General features: G+C 32.3%; 2 protein-coding genes across 2 annotated transcripts in view; one reads left to right on the forward strand and one right to left on the reverse strand.

The window, feature by feature from the left end:
• The window catches only part of LOC124534067 (protein kinase C, brain isozyme), a 269,401-nt gene extending 260,415 nt beyond the window's left edge, over positions 1-8,986 (reverse strand). The window contains exon 1 of the mRNA XM_047109734.1: positions 8,669-8,986. Within this exon, the coding sequence (XP_046965690.1) occupies positions 8,669-8,847 (179 nt within the window). The 5' untranslated portion in view covers positions 8,848-8,986. The remainder of the gene's footprint in view (positions 1-8,668) is intronic.
• A 978-nt stretch (positions 8,987-9,964) lies between these two features.
• LOC124534255 (rac GTPase-activating protein 1) lies at positions 9,965-21,704 on the forward strand. The gene is made up of 13 exons (XM_047110002.1): positions 9,965-10,249; positions 10,639-10,841; positions 11,364-11,517; positions 12,103-12,263; positions 12,649-12,750; positions 13,185-13,299; positions 13,930-14,089; positions 14,550-14,667; positions 15,329-15,478; positions 16,353-16,603; positions 17,044-17,173; positions 20,162-20,277; positions 20,902-21,704. Exons 1-13 carry the CDS (start codon positions 10,138-10,140, stop codon positions 20,933-20,935), a joined length of 1,806 nt encoding a protein of 601 aa, XP_046965958.1. The 5' UTR covers positions 9,965-10,137; the 3' UTR covers positions 20,936-21,704.
• The last annotated feature ends 1,812 nt before the right edge of the window (positions 21,705-23,516 follow it).

Below are 23,516 nucleotides of genomic sequence, written 5' to 3' on the forward strand. Positions count from 1 at the left end.
TATGTATTGTCTAAATAACCGCCCACGTCACGACGAAGTGACGTGCGGCGGTGACGAGAACAAGATTTCGCAATATATTTCTTTAAGAAAAACATTGAATTGTTTAAAAAAAATATGTTTATCGATAGTGTAAACAATCTAGGAATCCCTCAAGTAATTCAAATCTATACCAATATTATAAATTCGAAATAAACTATGTCTATATATCTGTTGCCATTTTGCTGAGTTTAATGAAATTTGGTACGAAGCAAGCATGGAATTTTCGACCATCCTCTAAAACACGAGCGAAGCCGTGGACGACACATAGTATAACAAATCATTTTCGTGATTTGCTATAAATTAAAACTTCCGTAATTCCCATACACTAGTCATATTTGATATTGACAGTGACATTTTTTTACTAACGTATAATTTAAGCAAATGGAATATTAAATGATACGCAACATGCAGAAACCATACGCACGAAACGCGCCTCTTACATAATGAAGTATCAACTATTATAATTAAAAGTCAATGTCATAACATTTTAAGGTTTTTTGTCTCTTACAATTGACCATGAGATCTTTAATTGTAGTGGCTGATGAAAATAGCACGATGCGATTTTGAGCTATGTATTATCTTTCAACACACAGATTTTAATCATAAATTATTAGTTTCTTTAAATAAGTTTATTTTCAGAACATTATTTTTCTTTAAATGTCACTTTCAATAAAATCAGCAAACAGATTTATTAAAATTCTAAACCGCTGAGGTTTTATCTCCTTTCAACAAAAACAAATTTTGCAAATCTACTGTAAACAGAATCAAAAGGTTACAAATATAGTTTATTCATTAAACACAAAGGTAAAAAATTGAGAATTAAATATTATATAAAAAAGAAAATAAATTACAGGGCGTTATATTTTAATAGCGTTGGCGTGAATTAAAAAATATTTTCGTATACAATACATTAGTTTATAATGCAAAACTCGTTTATATAAGCAAATAACACACACCCAACAACACGAGAATCATCCAAGTGTCGTCCTGTCGAGGAAACCAAACAGAGGAAGCGCCACCGGTTAGACAATCAACTAAGATGTACGAGAAAATGGGACATACCCCTTCACTACGTTTTATGAAATCACGATATCATAACGACAATATACTTGTTCTTCAAATATAGCTATTAGAATACAGTCCTAATATATTAAACAAGACATAAGAAACGAAAACCAATTTTCCATAAAAAGGATCAACGACTTTTTTTGGTCACATTTTTAAAAATGTCTTCAGTAATTCACAGTGGCTTCGATTATTTGAATTAACATTAATACATACTACTACACATATTTACGATAATGGTACGTTTAACATTGTGTAATAAGAGGAAACACCTAACACATACATCTGGCGTTTTTGTTCGTATCATAGATCTTAACGCGTATAAAATCCTCAATTTGTACATAAGTGAAATAATAACGATATACATATATGTAACTATAACGACAAACAATGGTCCTGTCAATTATCGTCGTAACGCGTATGTTATTAAGATCTCATAACCCAAAATATTTTGTGTTGACATTGGCCTTATTTACTAATACAACTTGAGTCACGAAACGATTGTTCAAACATCTGCATTGTTTGCTTTATTCACGTTCATATTAATTGCAGAGACAATAGAGAGAAATGAAGACGGCATTAAAATAGAGCACCGGTTTTTCTGGTCGCTTCTAGAAACTAACGACACAATATTTATAGTACCGTTTTGCAATATTATACATTCTATAATTCAAGTCTCCAAAATTCTCGTAACATACCGTTTTGTGGACTGTTTAAAATTTGTCGCAATTTCAAACTTTGTAGCGACGACTTAGTAGAAATATGTTCTTACATTTGTAAGTGGCAGTAAAATACAATAATAGCCTAACTATTTGAATTGTTTAATAAATTATTTTTAAAGTGAACAATTTGTACAATTTTCTTCGAAACTCAATTACATTTAATCTCTACATTTTTTAATAACGACAAAGGGACGGTCTCTTATTTTTTCGGTAATAGTTAGGTATTCCATTTAAGGTTTCGCGACGAGTGCGAAAGGATCGAATGAAGATACCCTTAGTTCTTTTCTATACACAGAGTATACAAAATTTCACCATGATAGACTGATAAGTTAAGGAATGATAGCATAACAAACAAACTCACACAACACACTCACACTTACACTCACACATTTGAAATTCTAAACTTTAACGGTAAAAATAAGCAAAAAGGTTACGTAAATAAAATTCTATTTGAATTTGTCAAGTATAGGCGTATTACATTCCGACTCGATACATGGGAGGCCACTTTAATAGTTAATCTATGTCCATCAAGCAAGCTGGGTGATTGATTGATTTCCATCACACCGGCGAAGTCATTCGAACACTATTAAATGTACACATTAATTCACTTAAGGAAATCTTGTCTGGTAACTAGATGTATATACTTTTGAGACCTTCGTCTATATTGACGGGAATTTATTTTATTAGCCAATATTGATGCGTATTATTTACTGGTCTACTAGGGGTTAAAACAAATTCTGATAATTAACACTAAAGGTTCAGTTCAATCACAAATAAAATTGAAAATTGAACATCGGTATGTTTTGGAAAGTGACATTACACTTGGATAATAAATATTTGGTTATCAAAGCAAAAATGTGTCCAAAAATACAGTAATCAAATTTAATAAAACCAAACTGAAACAAAGAAACGTAAGCTCGTTAGTAGTAGTCTTTTAAGACGACGCATATAAGACCTAACCAATTAGAATCGAGTCGTTTGTGTTATAAGAGCTAACCAATGACAATCAAGGCGTTTAATGAGCTTCAAAAATTCAATAATAGTCATTACTCTAACTGACTATTATGCCAGTTATCACTCAAATTCAATTACAGGATATCATCAATTATTATTGCACCTGGTGTAGGACTAAGCGCGTCAGTGATTGATTAGGTTAGATTCTCACTTCAATTTCAAAACTTAACTTAGATAGAGGAGTTTTAAAATAAGAAAACTTTAAAACGAGCAACAAAATTTATACAATCCATCTTATAGGTTGCTTAAAAGGTTTTTTTTGTAAGGGAAGAAATTCTCCCAAACAATGCTCAAAACCCTAGTTATTTTTTTCGACGAATAATTTTCTGCCTAGTCATCACTCGAATGAAGTTTTAGCAGAAGTAAATAGAAATATACGAATGATTTAAAAACTGGCAATTGTACAACAAAGACAATTACGAAACTTTGATTTTATTAATCTTTGCAATTTTTTAAAAGAACATCCTTAAGATCCAAGCTAAGTAAGAGGGTATAGTACGACACAACTTAGATGGAGATAGGCAAAATTCGTAAAACCGATATCGCTATCCCAAATTATCAATAATTATTTCTTATGCGAATATGACCTTAACACAAACGTAATAACTTGTAATATCATATGACCCAATATATTCTTAAATTTGACACGTCGGTTTACATGCACTTGCTTTCTCGGGTTGAATTGAAGCTTGAATCTATAGCGTCGAATTGAGCGATAGGGAGCTATTTCTATTGGTCGTATAAATCGGCAGTAATCGGTTTTATTAAATTACCGATACTACATCTAAGTTGTGTCGAACTATAATATTAACAAACGTTGCAAATAAACGATAGGCATCATTAAACTCTTGATGTAATTAAAAGCCGTAAAGAAGACTGTAACTGAAGAAAAGATTAATATCCCTATCCTCTAGCGAGCATGGTGATTAAATCAACCAACAAATTGTTGGTTGAAATTTAAAGCGGATCTCCAATTTAGAGAGAGGCGCGATGGCCTAGTTGGTTAGAACGCGTGCATCTTAACCAATGATGACGGGTTCAAACCCAGGCACCACTGAATATTCATGTGCTTAATTTGTGTTTATAATTCATCTCGTGCTCGGCGGTGAAGGAAACCTGCACGTGTCTAATTTCATAGAAATTCTGCCACATGTGTATTCCACCAACCCGTATTGGAACGGCGTGGTGAATATGTTCCAAACCTTCTCCTCAAAGGGAGAGAAGACCTTAGCCCAGCAGTGGGATTTTTACAGGCTGCTGTTGGTGTCGCTCCAATTCGTCAGATCTTATCAGAAAACAACCATTCATAATTCTACAAATATTTTTTATATTTTTTTATAGGTAAACATGTTAATTAAAGTATCCATTACTTAAGGCTATATTGAAAAAGAATGAACACGCTCATTAAACTAATTCAAAATTAAGAAATAAGGATAATCTTATTACCGATGTAAAAGTAGGAGGAAAATTACATCCATCCGACGAGAGAGCAAATAAATGAATTTGTTATTCATGATTTAATTTCAGCTTTTACATGCTAATTATTTTCTATTAGCCTCGAGGCGGATTTTTACCTTATGTTTGTATTTAATGACTTGTTTTATTTATTTGATTTAGAGCAAAAAGTTTTTATTTCAGCGTATAGAACACAAAATTAAATTGAAAAATAGAAATAGTATTAGGAATTTTATTTTGGGTTTTTCTCTGCGTCGATTTAAAAGACGATGTTACATTAAATTCAATTTTATCACAACTCAATTAAGACAGGAAACCTGGCCAAAGTATTCTCATGACGAATTAGCGTCTTCCCGATTACAAAATACTGATTTTTCACCATACAAAACAGAAGAGCTGTATTAAGTATTTACTTACTAAGTATTAATAATACTGCTGTTGAACGGTACCATAATTACTGATTGGGCAGTTCTACACGAGGACAAAGCCTGGTACTTAATCTATGGGGAAACACAGATCTATTTTACCATTTTATCTGAATGCTCTCGTACTCGTATGAATCTCAAACTATTCCAATTTAAATAAAAAGCACCAAGTTATACTTAATATAAAAATAACCCAACATTGATTACTCACGTTTAATTAGTTTCACCAATCGCAGCGTGAATGGGTACAAATTAAACGCAATGAAATATTACCTTTATTTATATTGGTTTAAGATCTTAATTTCTTTAAATCGTACTTGAATGGTCTAAGCGAACGTGGAAATTCGATGATTCAGACAACACGGTAATTCCGACTCGCTTCTGTAAGTAATCTAGTTTTTATGTGCATTAAGATACTACAATATATTTCATCTAGTATGTATTAAAAATATGTATATGTACATACTAGTGGTTGTCCGCGGCTTTGCTAGCTTTCAGGGTGTTGGTTGTCATGTGTTAGGTAAAAAAGTAACCACAGTCCGTCCTTGGAATTCAAGTTTGCAACATACGAAATTTCATTAAAATCGGTTCAGCGGTTTGGTTGTGAAAGAGCGACAGAAAGAGTTACTTTCACATTTATAATATAGAAATAATATGCATGTGTGAACTAAGCTATCAATACTTATTTGTTTTGTAATTATTATTCCTTTATTTTAATAATGTTTTGGTAAGTCTTTCGAACAATTTTTGTTTAAGATAAGAACCATGACGGTTAACACAAATTACCGTCACAAATCAAAAAACATAATCAATTCTTTTTCATAAATGTATATATTATTGTTACTGAAATCAATATTTTTGGCAATATCAAATATGATAAAATATTTGTAATCTTAATCCTTTTCGGCCATAATTATTGGTACACGTAAAGTCAATTAAACTTAAGGGCAAGGCTTTCTGCGAGCCCGCCTGGGCAGTTACTACCCACTTATGATATATTCTACTACCAAACAGTAGTGTTTTGATTCGAAGGGAGTGAGCGAGTATAACTACAGGCACAAGGGACATTACATCTAAGTTCCCAAGGTTAATGACACATAGACGATATAAGGATTACTTAATTTCTTTACTGCTCCAATATCTATGGGCACCGATTATCATCAGAAGGCCAATTTATCCGGCCTGTTATAAAAAAATCAAAGCTATTGTTTATAAAAGTGCAATAACATAATAATATTTACAAGGTTATTAAAATTTAATTGAATATTATGCTGACATTTTTACATAGTAAAAAACAAATTCGCATACCGCTGTGTGTCCTGTCCTGTATATATGCTTAAATCTTTAATAATACATAACGGATTTTGATGCTTCTTTAGAAAGATTGGTTCAAGAGAAAGGTTTATATGTATAATACATACACATATTGTGTATTGTGTACATTATTATGTATTAGAGTAACAATGATATTTTAGAGGTTTTAAAGTAATGTCTTAAATAAACAAATTATTAATATCAGCATTGAACACGTGCGAAACCGGAGGGGTCGCTAGTTCACTTATAAATTAAATGCAACTGCCATTTTTATTGTTCTTTATCATTGTAAAATTCGTACATACTTCGGTACTCTACATAAAATATATGAGAGATGCGTACGTTAATTTCAAATTAAATAATAGACAGTAAACGTACAACTTATGCAAGTATGTAATTAATAATGTAGTTTAATAATTATATTATTACCTTTAGCCTTGGTCTGATGATAAACCTGCTTTGGCTTCATTTGGTCATAGAATGATGTTTCTATGAATATATCTTATATATTTTTGTCATTTCACCTGCAAGGCTTGGGCATAAACGTTGCATTCGATTAATTACTTTGTCAGTAAAAATTAAAAACAAAAGTAAATGAACTGCAAATATACAAACTGCTTTGTTTTGTTTCATGTTACAAAGACTGGCATGTGACAAACACAGGCTTCTTTTTAATCAACGTCAATAAAGAAAGATCTGTTTTTGCTTCGTATTTAATCAACTGGTCTTAACTACATGTATGCATTGATAACATTATCTGTAAGATTTTGGTACGACACGTTTCGGAATCTTAAAAGCACATTACCAGAAGCCTCAGTGTAAATAAAAGTAATATGTTTAATGTATAAATGTTTTAATATAATAAATAAAAATTAATCGATTGTGTAATGACAGGCAAAAGAAGGTAACGACGGCATTTTGATTTGTTCTTTTTTTAAACTCGTTTATTTTTTTTTTTGTTTAGTTTAAATACGTAATTACAAAGCCGTTTTAAAAAAATATTTATTGTTTAGGTGTCGTTTAAATTTGAATACAAGTATAGTTAATTTTTGTTAAAGTTTTATATTATTGAATTATAGTTTAATCAGTTAAAATAATATAATATGTTATCTGTTGTAGTCGTATGCGTAAAACGTATTGTAACTTTATACATTCGCTCGTTAAAATACAATTTGTTAGGTGGCACAAAGGATAGAGCTAAAATTGGCCGATATTCAGTAGGTCAAGGACTTCGTATAGGAATCGTTGAATGACGTAGGTCAATGGCTTAATTGATTTTTGTTTTTTGGCTGTATTAGGCTAGACTTTGTTATTATAATTTATAAAAACATAAAATGAAAAAAAAAGTTACTTCCGCCGATTGGTGTTTCAATATTTTTTTTTCGAACTGAAACTTTGACTGAAAAAAAAATCGATTGCTACTCCCTTAACTTTTTTATAAATATCTTGATCTTGAATTAAGTTAATTACAAAATAATAAATTTATTTTGTGATTAACTTAATTCAAGAATATAAAATGTGTAATTTTTAGTGAGTTATTTTTTTTTTTATTTGAGTAAAATAAAATACTGTATGTATAGGGAACAATGCTTTTTATTCATTTAAATATAAAACATACAAAAGTTGATAATTCTGCTATTGGACACTCATATGTATCTAATACTATAAAGTTATATTTCAATTGCTTTCATTTTTATAAATATGAAAAAATATATCGACAAGAGATAGTTTTGGCTACCAGACCCTTAATGTTCTTTACGTCCCAATAAAGAAAAAAAATATATTTTGACGATTAACCAGGAAAATCTATGAAATGATTATATTTTTAGAAAAAATAATCACATCGTATATTACATGAGTTATAAAACAAATGACTTATTTTGGTCTATTAATTAAATTTCATTCATTATACAGAGAACAACTGGCCAGTCTTAGGAAAATTAAAAGTAAAATATGACATGTAACAAAAAAGTTTTTTATTAGATAAAAAAGTAATATTTAGCAGATCTTTGTACCTTTTGCTTCTATGGTAATGTTTTACTGAGTTATTATCTTAAATACATATATTTCTAGTTAGAATATAACTCCAATAAGAAAATAAAATAATTATTATGATGGTTAAGGTTGGTGTAATTTCAATTTGTATTCATTTTCATTTAAATTAAGTGACAAATATAATTTTCAACATTTAAGGAGTCAAAGTTCTTTTATTATATTCAAACTTACATAGTTAATATCAGTAACAGATTTTTAATTTGACAATATGTAGAGCATTCAAATAAGAAAGAAAATTAAAAATACAGGCATTTAAAAATTAACATATATAAACAATATAATAACATTTACAAAAAAAAACAGGTCTATTAAAGCTAATTAAATATATTGCGGCAAAACTCGTCCGTAACGACGTCAATTAATTATTATCATTGTCAAACAATTTTACCTTAATGGTTTTAATAATAAATTTCGCATGCAGATGTTATTTAGCAGCACTAACATCATAATACCGTAATCTAGTGTTATCATGAGGAAACCGCGCGTTCATCCGACGCGCCTTCGCATTGTAAACATTGACTATTTATAATTCCCATCAATGTTCGAAAGTCTAACCAATACATTAAAATACAAACTCACCATATAAAGTCCTTGCAGTGTGAGCAAAACGTTGGCTGCTTGAAGAACCTCGGCATAAACTTGTGGTCTTTCACCAGGTAAACATTCTTCTTCTTCAGGGCACCCTTGCGGCCACGGAGCCGCATTCCCTGCGATATTTTGACATCACCATCATCACAATTATTATCCTCGTCCGCCATGGTGAATCGCTCGCGATTATTCACCGGTGCAGTCGGAAATAATTATTATCTCACAAGAATCCGCTAGGATACGCGACCCGTACGAGCGAACCACCGTTCTCAACCGAACGTCATCGCGCTTTGACAGCCTGAACAGATGGACCTCTCAAGTGTCATTGTCAACCTCGAATGTCAAATACAATTATATTTCAATGTTGCCAAATCAGGATCCATGAGGCTTCAGTTTCTGATTTAGCGATACAGTGAAATAGTAATTGAAAATAGGACCTAGTCTTGATTTCGCATATATATAAATGAAATTTTAACGAGAAAATTTTTTATCAGTCCCACTAGCTAAATTAAATACACAGTTAATTCAGGTGGACCCTATTTTATCAAATATCTTATAATATCATTAAAATGTAATGTTTTTGACAGTTTTATTTAGAGATAATGAACAAAGTGAATAACATGTTGTTTTTTTCATCAGTTTTTTTAACATTACTGTTTCATGACTACCATAATAGCACTACTAATTCTGATAGTCATGAAACAGTCATCAATCATCTTTTAAAAATTAAGAAATGTAAAACCAAGAATATTTACATTTCCCATTTATTTTATATTTTTTATTTTTCAATACATATTATATCGATACTTAAGAACATGTAACTTTTATGAATTCATTTCAATAAAAAATATTCGTTGAATATTTATAGTCATTTGTATAACTTTTTTATATAATCTTTATTAACATAAGAATTAACAACATTAAATGCTTAAATATATATATACAAATATGAACTATAAACTAGTTACTGTATAAATCTTGACCGCGTGGAATGGTGGCAAGAATGCTTGTATAACTTAACATTTTAAACAACTCTTCTAACACAAAATATAAAAATACAATAATTAATTTATATAATCATTTTAATCATTTACTAACAATCTGTGAGCTAAAATTACATTTAAAATAAATGACCTTACAATATTAGTTTTATAAGAATCCGAACGCATCTCACATCTAATTTTATACAGCTGTACGTGATTGGACAGTGGGCGCTGCCGATGTTTCGCATTCTTGTTTTAAGTTTTAACTTTGGCATTGACTTTTGATAAAGTTGTCAACCGACAGATGGTCGTTATTTAAAATTTTAGCATCGTCGTTTCAATGTCTGAAAACTGTTGAGAATTTTAAGTTGTAATTAGAAAAATATATTTATAAATGAGAGTGAAATGTGATTAATGTTTATATCTTAAGTATATTTTGTGTTATTTTGCGACCAAAATCAAGATATTTCGCCAAAAATGAGTACCGACAATTCAGATACGGGTGCAGGCATCGCCCTCTCTTTAGTTGCCCAATTCGACGATATAAATCGGTTAAATAGTGTTTTAAACGATGGAGCATCGGAAGAATGTAAGTATATTTATAAATATCTATGTTATTCGAAAGATTTAGGTATGATGTGTAGTACATTTAAAAAAGGCGGTATGTCCAAATAACGCTTTTATGATGTCAGCTTATTTCATACGCTTTCGTCTAAAGTTGATAAATACTTATATTTACTGAGATAAATATCATATATCAAATTATATAATTATAAATATCATATATTATTATATTCAAAACAAAAAAAAAAAAAATATTTTGACCCCCCTGTGTGATGTGTGTATATTATGATAAAAGGATATTCAAAGTCAATAATAATTCAATTTTGGACCATTTACCGTCTAATTATGTTTAAAGTGTTGTAATATAAAAAGAAATGTTAACATGTATCTATTTTTATTTCAAATGTTTTACAGGTTTTCTGGCATTTGTTAAGCAAATGGAATGGGTTCGCACTCAATGGGCGTCAGCTGAAGCAGAGGCTGCCCGACTTCAAACCGAACTAGACGAGGCTTTGAGAACATTGGCAAAATGGGAAGCTAAGTTTGCTCATGTGCGAAAGCTCTTGGATGGAGAGAAAAGGGAAAGAAACATAGTCATGAAGAAATATAATGAATTGGTGAGCTTAAAACTGATTTTCTTAAAACACTTTAATTCAACATTACCCATTGTCCTCCTGCTTTTCTTTACCCCAATTTCCTTCCATATTTCTCACTTGGATGTCATTTCACAAGTAAAATTCTTTCTAACCATATGTTCTGTCACACAATATTAGAATATATTTAATTCAATATTATTATAATATTTTTTATTTGTTTGTATTGTTTAATCAGAATGTTACATTTATTGTTTTATTATCGGCTAATGGTCATATCAATGAGGAGTAGCTCCTTAGTGCTTCGTGATTCACCCTACATCCATTCTGAGAGACAGACAAAATACTATTATTCTGAGATATCTTATCTCTGAGAATGGAGGTAAAGAGCTTATAGACCGTCAGTAAACAAGTAATTGGTCTATAATTTTTAGGATCCGTTGCACTACCTGACTTAATATTATTTATTAACAAATAGTATGACTAAACTTTTATCTACAGATATAAATATTTAAGGATGTTAGTATATATAATGCTTTGTTACAGAGCAAGCTACTCGATATGGCCAGAGACTTGCTCTTCAATGACAATAGAGCTAAATTGAATAATGAAACACTGCAAAAGTTAGCTTTTCTCAATGGGACTGCACAACAAGATCATAATGCTAAATTGAGTGGAGTACCAGAGCTTAATTCTACCGGTAATTATTATAAAATAAGTTATTATTATGAGTAATTGATATTTCTTAAAAATTCTGTTTCAAGTCTTATCAAAGTATATTTTCTAGTTCTAAATAAAGGATTAAGTTGTTGACTATGGGATTAGTAATACAATAATTCTTTATGTATTAAATTTAGTTCTCAAAAGTGTAAACATTGGATGTTGTGTATACTTATGGATAGTTTAGCTGATCAATTTAACATTATACAAAAGTCTAATATCAATCTTTAAAGCATACATGTTTGATTTATTCTTTATTGCTGCTTTGTATAAAAGGTAGGCTTAATGATCAGAGCACTTCACCAGCTAACCTTATAAGTACTCTCATTCTGTTTCACATGGTTATAACTACATACATGCTATAAAAATATATCTTAAAACAATGAAACAAAAATAGTTCTTTAATAATATAGATTTGAAAAGTAAAATCAAAATCAAAACCTAAGTATATTAAACAGATGTATCCTCTAGCTGGAACTTATTAGCCCCTAGTCATTAGTCACTAGAAATATTTCGTTTTAACGGAATAAATAACTATTATTACAGAATGAATTATGTGTTACAGGTACATTGTTATCAGAGATGTCATACTCTCGCTCTGAAGATGATCTCGACTTATCGCTAGCATCAACTCGCCGTTCCTGGGTACAACGTGGTGGATGGACCGCGAGAGAGAACCCTCCCGCCAATAAGAAACGTCGCTCTTCTACATCATCTGCGACTAAGGTACATAATTTTTTTTTTTTTTTACTATGAGACAACATCACATACATTACTCTGATCCCAATGTAAGTATCTGAAGCACTTATGTTATGGAAATCAGAAGTAACGACGGTACCACAAACACTCAGACCCAAGACAACATAGAAAAATAATGGTAATCTACATCGACTCGGCCGGGAATCGAACCCGGGACCTCAGAGTGGCGTACCCATGAAAACCGGTTTACACACCACTCGACCACGGAGGTCGTCAAATTATTATTTTATTATTATATAACGTTATTATTAAAATCCCTATTTCTCAATTCTCTGGACTACCTTGAGTTCTCCTGTAATGCTGTATTTGATGTTTGTGTGTCAAAATATTATATATCTGTTTGTTTTCTAAGACGGTTGAGCTGCAAGGTGGTAAGGTGCTGGCCACCGCCACTACTACCTTGACGCTTGAGCGTGCTCCCACTACACATGACCTCAAACCACCGCAGAACTTCGTAAGTAAAATACTCACATATATTCATGACTTGGATCAATTTCAAATGTACTTAGTGATAGGGTTTTGAATATCTATAATATAATATCTATATCTATAATATCTGAGTAGGGTAGCACCACAAATCACAACACTCAGTATTGTCGTGTTCTCATTTGATTTGTCATAGTGCTAATATCAATAAGTAATGCTAACCACTGACCATCGGGAACCAACCTGCCTATCATAAATAAACTTTAAAAAAAAACTACATTAAACTAGATTCGTTCCTTCAGATTTAACTGAAATAGAAACTACATAATACATACTAAATTCACAATACTTTACGCATAAATAGTAATAAAACACATCTTTTATGAAAAGGTACAATTAACTAGCGGATAGATATAGGTAACATAATGTATGGTCAGGGTAATATTATTGCAATGTTTCTAGCAACCAATATCAGAAAGCAGTGATGAGGGTCCCCCAGCACGGAAATCAGCTACTCGTCTCTCCGGTCGCAGTGTGCCCAAGCAAGAGTGTACGCCTTCAGCCCCACCGATTAGTGGTAAATACTAATTAAGAGATCTTATAAAACATAACCCATAAGTTCAACTAGTGCAAAAGATTTGTAATTATAGAGAGTATGTCCATATGATTTGATGCTGATTCTATCTATACTACAGAATTTGTTTATTTACAATATCACATCACAGAAACTTTTAAAAGTGTTTCTTTACTACATTGTCCATGTATTAGATACTAAAACTTTCCTCTCAAATCACTGTATCTATTAAACAAGAATGGCATCAAAATCCGTTGCGTAATTTTAAAAATTTCAACATGTATAGGGACAGACAGCCGTAAGCGACTTTGTTTTATACTATGTTATGATGATGTACCCATAGAGGACTGCCAGTACATTGTCTTAACGATAAATATTATTTGACGACCTCCGTGGTCGAGTGGTGTGTACACCGGTTTTCATGGGTACGCCACTCTGAGGTCCCGGGTTCGATTCTCGGCCGAGTCGATGTAGATTACCATTAGTTTTCTATCTTGTCTTGGGTCTGGGTGTTTGTGGTACCGTCATTACTTCTGATTTCCATAACACAAGTGCTTTAGCTACTTACATTGGGATCAGAGTAATGTATGTGATGTTGTCTCATATTTATTTATTTATTATATATTTTTTTAGAATCTGAAAGTGCACCAGACACCCCCCGAGCACCGCCCCAGCGCACACCTTCAGTGGTCTCGGCTGCCTATGGTGGTTCTCCTCGAGTGAGACCGAGGCAACACAACTTTGTTGCAAAGAACTTTTATAAGCGAGAAACTTGTGGACCTTGTGGGAAAACGTAAGACTATTATAATACATTATTTTTTTTCAATGTCTTTTTAAAATATTTTATTAATATTTTCTTATATGAGAGAACAATAGAAAAATTAACAAAATTTTACATAAAATTAATAAATAATCAATGATATCCATATTGATTTGCGAAAATATTCTATTTAAATTTCGACGAACAACATATTATATTGAAATAAAACTAGCTATAACGGATTTGAATCGCGTATATTAATTATTTTTAACATCCCGACGTTTCGAGCACTTTACCCGTGACCACGAACGCTGTAAAGTTCTCGAAACGTGGGGTAACGTTAATATACGCGATTCAAATCCGTTATAGCTAGTTTTATTTCAATGTGTAATCGCGAAAATTTAAGACAACATAACATGTTATATTATATAGAATAGTGTAGAATAACACTGTGAATGTTTTCCATTGTGATTAAAATATAATTGATATGCAGAATCAAGTTCGCGAAGGTGGGCGTCAAGTGCGAGCAGTGCCGTGCGCAGGCGCACCCCGAGTGTCGCTCGCTGTTGCCGCTGCCCTGCGTGCCGCCCGGCCGCGCCCACAGTGCGCAGGTGAGCCCGCTGTGTATATACACCCGCTAGAGAGCCCTCCACCACACCACCACAACAGCCTGTAAATTCCCACTGCTGGGCTAAAGGCCTCCTCTCCCTTTGAGGAGAAGGTTGGGAACATATTCCACCACGCTGTTCCAATGCGGGTTGGTGGAATACACATGTGGCAGAATTTCTATGAAATTTGTCACATGCAGGTTTCCTCACGATGTTTTCCTTCACCGCTGAGCACAAGATGAATTATAAAGACAAATTAAGCACATGAATCAACGGTGCTTGCCTGGGTTTGAACCCGCAATCATCGGCTAAGATGCGCGCGTTCTTACCACTGGGCCGTCTCGACTCTAGAGAGCCCTGTTAAATATTAATTAGAAAGACGACCTCCATGGTCGAGTGGTGTGTACACCGGTTTTCATGGGTACGCCACTCTGAGGTCCCGGGTTCGATTCCCGGCCGAGTCGATGTAGATAACCATTAGTTTTCTATTTTGTCTCGGGTCTGGGTGTTTGTGGTACCGTCGTTACTTCTGATTACCATAACACAAGTGCATCAGCTACTTACATTGGGATCAGAGTAATGTATGTGATGTTGTCTCATATTATATTATATTATATAATTAAGAATCACTAATGGCAAGTAATTGTATTAATTTAATTAACAGGAAGGCAGTATAGCCGACTTTGCTCCGTCTACACCTCCCATGGTGCCTGCGCTGTTGGTACACTGCATCAACGAAGTGGAGAAGAGAGGTTTGAACGAGCGCGGCATATACCGCATCAGTGCGGTAGAGAAAGATGTTAAACGACTAAAGGTAATATATTTTTGGAAACAGTTTCAGTTTATTTTACTATTCGTAACCTATCTTTCAACGGTAGTATCTAACGTTGTCTAATGGCTCGATATAAGATTCCAAATCCTAAGGTAATAAAAAAATAAGTATGTAGATAAATTCTAGTCCAAAGTTTACAAAATCAAAATAAACTTTATTCAAGTAGGCTTTTATAAGCACTTTTGAATCGTCATTTTACAATTAAGTGAAGCTACCACCGGTTCGGAAAGTAGATTCTACCGAGAAGAACCGGCAAGAAACTCAGTAGTTACTCTTTTTTAACATTTAAAAAATACAACGTCATGTTAATTAAATACAATTATTTCAATTAATGTATCCTGCTTGGAAGTCAACAGGTATTAACTCCACGCTTTTTTATCATCTACAAAATCTTGTATCGAATAGTATGCTTTTTCCACCAATGTATTTTTAACAAACGATTTGAATTTACTAAACGGCAAAGTTAAAAATTTTTGCGGAATTTTATTATAGAAACGGATACCTTGCCCCAAGAAGGACCTTGCTACAAATTGGAAATGTGTACATTCCCGTGCCTCTGATGAACATAAAGCCATTAGTCCTGCGTCTGAACTCTTTCATGTAATTGTCGGATTTGCCGTCACATCGGATTATGAGAATTAGGGAATAAAGATTGCCTCTGTAGTTATACTCATACTTGTTCATTAAGATGTCCTACATAACTGCCTGGTCTCCCTTGAGCTACCGTCCCCGAAATCGGTCAGGACGAGATTAATTAAGAGATAAAATAAATTTTCTTTTATTTATTTTATTTAGTCATTACTTTGATTGTATAAAGAAAATTATTTCAAATTAACAATGCCTAACTATCCAATAGGAACGCTTCCTCCGCGGTTGTGGTTCACCCCAACTGTCAACTGAAGATATCCACATAGTCTGCGGATGCATCAAGGACTTTTTAAGATCACTCCGAGAGCCTCTTGTGTCAAGTGCTCTCTGGACTGACTTCATGGATGCCGCCAAGCTATCAGAACCCACAGATGCGACTGCATCAGTCGTGCAGGCGGTGAGCCAACTGCCTCAGCCCAATCGGGACACGTTGGCTTTCTTAGTGCTACATTTGCAAAAGTAAGTTTTGAAATACCTCTCTTATAGTTCTCTTGCCGCCTCATAAAAAATATACAAATCAATATCAACAACAACAACCTGTAAATTCCCACTGCTGGGCTAAAGGCCTCCTCTCGCTTTGAGGAGAAAGTTTGGAATACACATGTGGCAGAATTTCTATAAAATTTGTCACATGCAGGTTTCCTCACAATGTTTTCCTTCCCTGCTGAGCACGAGATGAATTATAACTACAAATTAAGCACATGAATCAGCGATGCTTGCGTGCTTGAACCCGCGATCATCGGTTAAGATGCACGCGTTCTAACCACTGGGCCATCTCGACTCAATTTTATCAATAATCAATGGAAAGAAATGTCATATCTTTGTATGAATGAATAAATATTTTTTATCACTTAAAATTTATTGACATCAGCTATAATTGTAGACCTATTAATCTTCAGAGTAGCCGAAAGCCCTGATTGCGAAATGGGTATAGACAACTTGGCGAAGATCTTCGGTCCGACCGTCGTCGGCTACGGTATGATGACTCAGGCTGCAGAGATGTACACAGCCACCACGCAAATGGTCAACGTGAGTATTGATAAATAAATAAATAAATATGAGACAACATCACATACATTACTCTGATCCCAATGTAAGTAGCTGAAGCACTTGTGTTATGGAACATCAGAAGTAACGATACCACAAACACCCAGACCCAAGACAACATATAAAACTAATGGTAATCTATATCGACTCGGCCGGGAATCGAACCCGGGACCTCAGAGTGGCGTACCCATGAAAACCGGTGTACACACCACTCGACCATGGAGGTCGTCAAATTTGGTCGTCGTTGATAGAGTTACGAAATGTGTTATGAGTTTGCCTACTAATCTATAGAATCAAAAGAAGTTATCATTATGAAGTCCAGTTATAAAATCATTTTTGGAAGTATTTGTTTGGAACTTTTGTACATGATATTCAGTTCAATATAGCGAGAATATCTGGCAGGAAACTTAAATAACTTATATATCATTCATCTTATAGTCCATTCCAATGACAGAAGGATACATTCAAAACATACCGTATTTTTCAATATCACAGGTGTTTTGTTGATAATTCTGCTATATGATTAACTACAAACAGTTCTTGATTTATATATCTTCATTTGTAATACAACAACATTTCACTAAACTACATAAATCCACCATAATTTCACTTCCAAAGTAACGAAAACAGTTTTGTCGACATTCAAGACGCCATTTTTCGATGACGAACATTTAAAATAGAGGCCTCGACCAAGGATGTTCGCTAAACGAATGTAGACTGAATGAATTTATACAGATAAAAAATATATTATTTTAGTTTTAAGATTCATTATAGATATTTTTTAAAATATATAATTATTTAATTGGTTGTAATGTATAACATGAATTATTTATTAGAAACGTAAAAAGTTACCTAACGATAGATAAAAAAGTTAATTTTTATAAAGTAAGGTTTTTACATAAAAATAACATTTTTACCAAAAATGTTAAAAGAATTATTTTACTTAAAAAAATCTCTTATCTCGAAATGTAGATTAGTTTTGTGCATAGCAATTTTATAGTTTTGAAAATAATACAATGGTAAGAAAGACATTCGTCTTTCATCTTTCGTATCATGTGTACGGGTGCTTACTCGGAATTCTCTAAAGTTAGTTATTACGACCTGGCTTTGTTTAAACGGAAAATTACTTTTAAAATTAAAAAACATATCGTTCCTTAGCATTCATTACCCATTCATTCAATTATTTTCACCTCACTAGTCGAACGCAAATGACATATCAATTCAAGGTCAAAGTTGTTTATTTACCTTTTCTCCTCTTCCCATTGGAATAGACTATAAAGTAGTTACTCTTTTTTAACATTTTAATTAAAGAGTGTGTATGAGTATTTTAAGTAAAGTACAATTAAATGTACTAACAACCTAGCCTATAAATGAATATATATTAAGTCCACGCTTTTATCATTAATGTTATCTTGTACCTAGTAAAATATACACATTCATAAATGACTTATTTATGAATGTTTTTCAACATGAGCTTTAAATTTTTAGTAAGCCTAGTTCAATATCCTCCTATCATAGTAACAAATGGCAAAATTCAAGAAGGCCGTATTATGTCATCAGTTTACCTCCTTTTTGTGTCTATACTACCAACTATGATTGCTACTGATTCGTTCAAAAGTTCTATATCATTGTATAATAGGTTGGGGAAAAAGTTTTTTCGTATTTTATATGAAAATTCAAAAAGTTTTTTTTTATAGTTTATTTACATTTGACTAAAGTATGTAGGTGCCATTTTGTTCCATAACTTTTTGCCATCTTGTTGGTAGTGACATGATCCCATTGCTGTAAAAATTTTGGGGCTTCTGATCGAAAAACTGCGACAAGTGGTTTTGGCAGTTCTCTCGTGATGTTAACCTGACATTGCCTAAGGAATTCTGCAGAGACCGAAACAGATGAAAATCTGAAGGTGCAAGGTCAGGACTATAAGGCGGATGCATTAATACCTCCCAGCCAAACTCTCGTAATTTTTGTTGAGTGGCTAAAGATGTGTGAGGTCTAGCGTTGTCATGGTGAAAAACCACACCCCTTCTGTTAATCAATTCTGGCCGCTTTCTCTCAATTTCTTGCTTCTATCTCATCAATTGTTCGCAATACAATTCTGAATCGATGGTCCTGCCGGGCGGTAACAGCTCATAATGAATGATGCCCTTCCAATCCCACCATACACACAGCATTACCATTACCTTGCGAGTTGATCCGGGTTTTGCCACAGTCTGTGAAGCTTGACCGGCCTTTGACCACGATCTTTTTCGCACGTTCTTGTCGTATGTGATCCACTTTTCATCACCAGTTATCAGCTTCTTCAAAAATGGTTCGGTTTCATTACGTCGTAATAAAGAATCACAAATGAGTACACGGTTCATTAGGTTTCTTTCAGTGAGTTCATGAGGCACCCATATATCGAGCTTTTTTGTGTACCCAGCTTTATTCAAATGAGTCAAAACCGTTTTGTGGTCAATTGCCAGTTCTTCAGCTACATCGTAACTACTAATATGCCGATCTTGCTCCACTTTTTCAAAAATGGCATCAATTTTGTCCGTAACAGTGTGATCAGAGCGAGATGCATCTTTGATATCAAAATTTCCGGCTTGAAAACGCTTAAACCAAACTTGCGCTACTCTCACAGATACTGCATTAGGTCCATAAACATCACAATTTTTTTTCGCGACTTCAGTTGCATTTTTACCTTTTTTATAGTAAAATTTTAAAATGTATCGAATTTCTTCTTTAGATTCACTCATTTTAACAACAACAAAAACAAATGAAAATCACACATATTCCTCATTTGAATTTGGAAGTGCCTTCTTTAAAATTAAAACTTTTTAATGATACCAAAACCAGCCAGATACAAATGGTATACCCAAAGAGATTTTATTACAAGTTCATACATACTATATGCGAAAAGACTTTTTCCCCAACCTAATATATACCTAGCATTGTAGTTAACGTATTCCCTACACGCGCGCGCAGGTGATGCAGCTGCTGCTGCGGCTGCCGGGCGACTACTGGGCGCAGTGGGCGTGCGCGCCCGCCTCGCCGCCGCCCGCGCGACCGCGGGGATTCTTCTTCTCGCCGCACGACACCGGGTGCGTTACTATCTCATTTCAAATTGGATTTGATTTATAATTATAGGGATGTAGAGGTAGAGGATGGATTGTGTGAAAGGCGATATGGTTAGAGAGAATGTTACTTGTTAGATGAAGTCCGATAGAGACGTATGGAAGACATGCTGCGCCGACCCTAAATGAAATTAGGATATGGACAATGATGATGATCATTTCAAATATATACATATGGAACATGTTTGTGTCAAATGTGAACAATTGTGGTATATAAATTTAAAGATTTGAAAGTTACAGTCACGTGATCCATGAATAATATTTAAAAAAGACAGTCATCCATTAGAATGACACCTCATATGACAGACTAACATAAAATACAATTTACACAATTAATACAAATTATGAATGCATTAATCAACACTTATGTTATAAATGTAAAAGTAACTCTGTGTCTCATGCTCGTTCACGACCAAACCCCTGAACCTAAATTGATGAAGTTTGGTATGAAGCAAACTTAAACTTCAAGAAAGAACATAGGTTACTTTTATGCCTAACACATGACCAAAACCTAACCCCAAAAAGGCGAGCGAAGCTGAAGGCGAAAAATAGTGTTGACATATTTATTCAATGGTTAATTTTTGTTTTCAGTGTGTCGAGGAAGAAGAGAAACTATTTCCAGTGATACAGGAAGTATTTTAAATATTAATAGCGTAAGAAAGTTTCATTTCAGTTTGTTCATTTAAGGAACAGTTATGTTAACCATTGTATGTTATCATGCCTTAATTTATATATTAAATTATATATACTCTAGTACTGTTGCTTATATATTTATAAAAAAAGTTAAAATAACGTTAGGAATTTTCTTAGTAAGAATATAGTAACTACTTTTGATAAAAGAAATTTAGTACAAGTTTTTTTTTTAAATATAATAATGTTTAAGGTTTAATGTCGCGACTTTTCTAACTTACATTTCTTAATAAGAAAAATGAACTAAACTATAATTTATATTTCGAATAGGATATGTATTTATGTTTATATAACTCACAAGCACTTGATACAATAATTTACAAGTTTCAATTTGAAAGTCCTACAATTCCAACTTTATGCAATTCCAATATTATGCCAACTTCATACCAGTGCAATAGGATATTCCATTTCATCCTGCCAACTATCTAAGTTGACCGGTCATAAAATAATCGTAAGTGGAAGGAGGTTGGTAACTGTTACAATTTTTGAATTGAAAATCAGATGCCAACAAAATCACGCAACAGGCGTGTATAAGTCGGATAAGGTAAAAATTACATACAAAATTCAAAAACGAATCTTTTATTAATACAATATTGATATCTTGCCTCTTCATTTCCATAGTACCTAATTCTTACAATTATTTTTAAAATGTGTGGTCATTACATTTTTGAATAAAAATTGAAAAAAGAATGCAAGTCAAACTTAAGCCCTTTATATATATTATTTTACATATATAGTCTGTTAATAAATTACAAAACATTCAACACTTATGAGTTTATTCAGAATGTTTCCAATAGATATATATATATATATATATATTGTTAAATTAATGGTTAAAAGTTGTATTGGTAACTAATCAGTTACTTAAATTATGTAGAAAAACAATATACGCCATTCTAATTTCATATTATGGGATATAATTCATATAACGTTTAACTTTCTTCATTTCATGCAGTACTTAATTTTGTTTTTGTTTAATATTAGTAATGTATTTAGTTCTAAGTAATTTAGTTAATAAATATAATCTGTTGTAGACGTAGTAAACCTTATTATTACTAGCATTAAGTTCATTATGTGTTTCTGCTTTTTAGTTATCCTTTTGAAGTTTATATATATTGACATTGTAACTAGGGTCAAAGATAATACTTAATCTATTTCTCTTTGAGTTACTCCATAATATTCATGAAAATAATGTTCTTTAAGCTTGCATTCATTTAAATCGCAATAATTATCCAATTCGCTGCCAACTCATATGTTTCATGATTATTACACGAAATATATTGCAATCAAATTTAAATATTTAATCCTATTTTATTTATCTCACCTTTTGAAAAAATAGTATAAAAAAGTCAACTTATAATTTTCTATACTGGTAACCCTAGCTACGATGTCACTGTCAAATAAGATAAATACATACATTATATCGTATTGATATATTCGGATTTTAACAGCGATCGTACTTGTATTATTTTGTATGGCAACATTTGGTAACGATTGGTGTTAAAACCCAAATATGATATGCATTGCTAAAGTTTTAAATGTACAAGTATGATAATTATTTTCCGTTGTCGTGACGTCAAACCACCGCCTATGACGGTTATTTAGAAGTTTATTTGTTTGCCCGCCGCACTTTATTTCACTACAGTTAAATCTTTATCGAAATTAAAAATTGTAACGTTTTCGGTTTTGTAAATTTTATTGAAATTATTCTTTTCAGTGCGTTCGGGTTTCTTTGTAAATATATTAGTTGTACTTAATTTTCATTCTACACAAACCACAATCACATCTAAGATATTCAAATTGATTTGTGTGACTTTTGTTTTTGTGTAGTAATTCTTTTTTTTTAAATGAAAACATTAAATATTCTATTACTACTTTCTTTATAGTAGTAAAGTATGATAATTAATTTTCTTTGATAAATAAATTTGTGTGGACAGCATAAAAAACACATAAATATTAAAAAAAAATACAAAATAGTTTTATTTATATCGATTCAAAATTCATGTTCCGATATAAATATTGTAAAATGTATATCATTTAATTAGTATATAGATATTGTAGTTAGTTATTAATTATTTTGCATATAAACTCTTGGATACATTTAATATATATCACAATTTCCTAGTCAATGGACTAGTTTCATGTACATGTATTTGTTTTCGTGTTTACTTTTGGTATTTAGTTAGAAATTACATTGACGTATTTACTTATTGACAAGTTTTTTTTTGTAGAAATAAATAAAAATCATGTAAAAACCCATAATGCTTTTTTCCTTTATGTATTCTAATTAATTTGTAAACACTTCTTAGTTAAACGCAATCGATTTTAATGTGGTTTTCACTCGTTTAAAAAATAATAAAACATAAAAGGTAAATGTACAGAAATACTGTTTTCATATATTTTTTTTATGGTATAAGTTGGCGGACGAGCATATGGGCCACCTGATGGTATGTGGTCACCATCACCCATAGACAATGACGCTGTAAGAAATATTAACTATTCCTTGCATCGTCAAT

The sequence above is a fragment of the Vanessa cardui genome, chromosome 12 (genome assembly GCF_905220365.1).
Source record: "Vanessa cardui chromosome 12, ilVanCard2.1, whole genome shotgun sequence".
Lineage (NCBI taxonomy): Eukaryota > Metazoa > Arthropoda > Insecta > Lepidoptera > Nymphalidae > Vanessa > Vanessa cardui.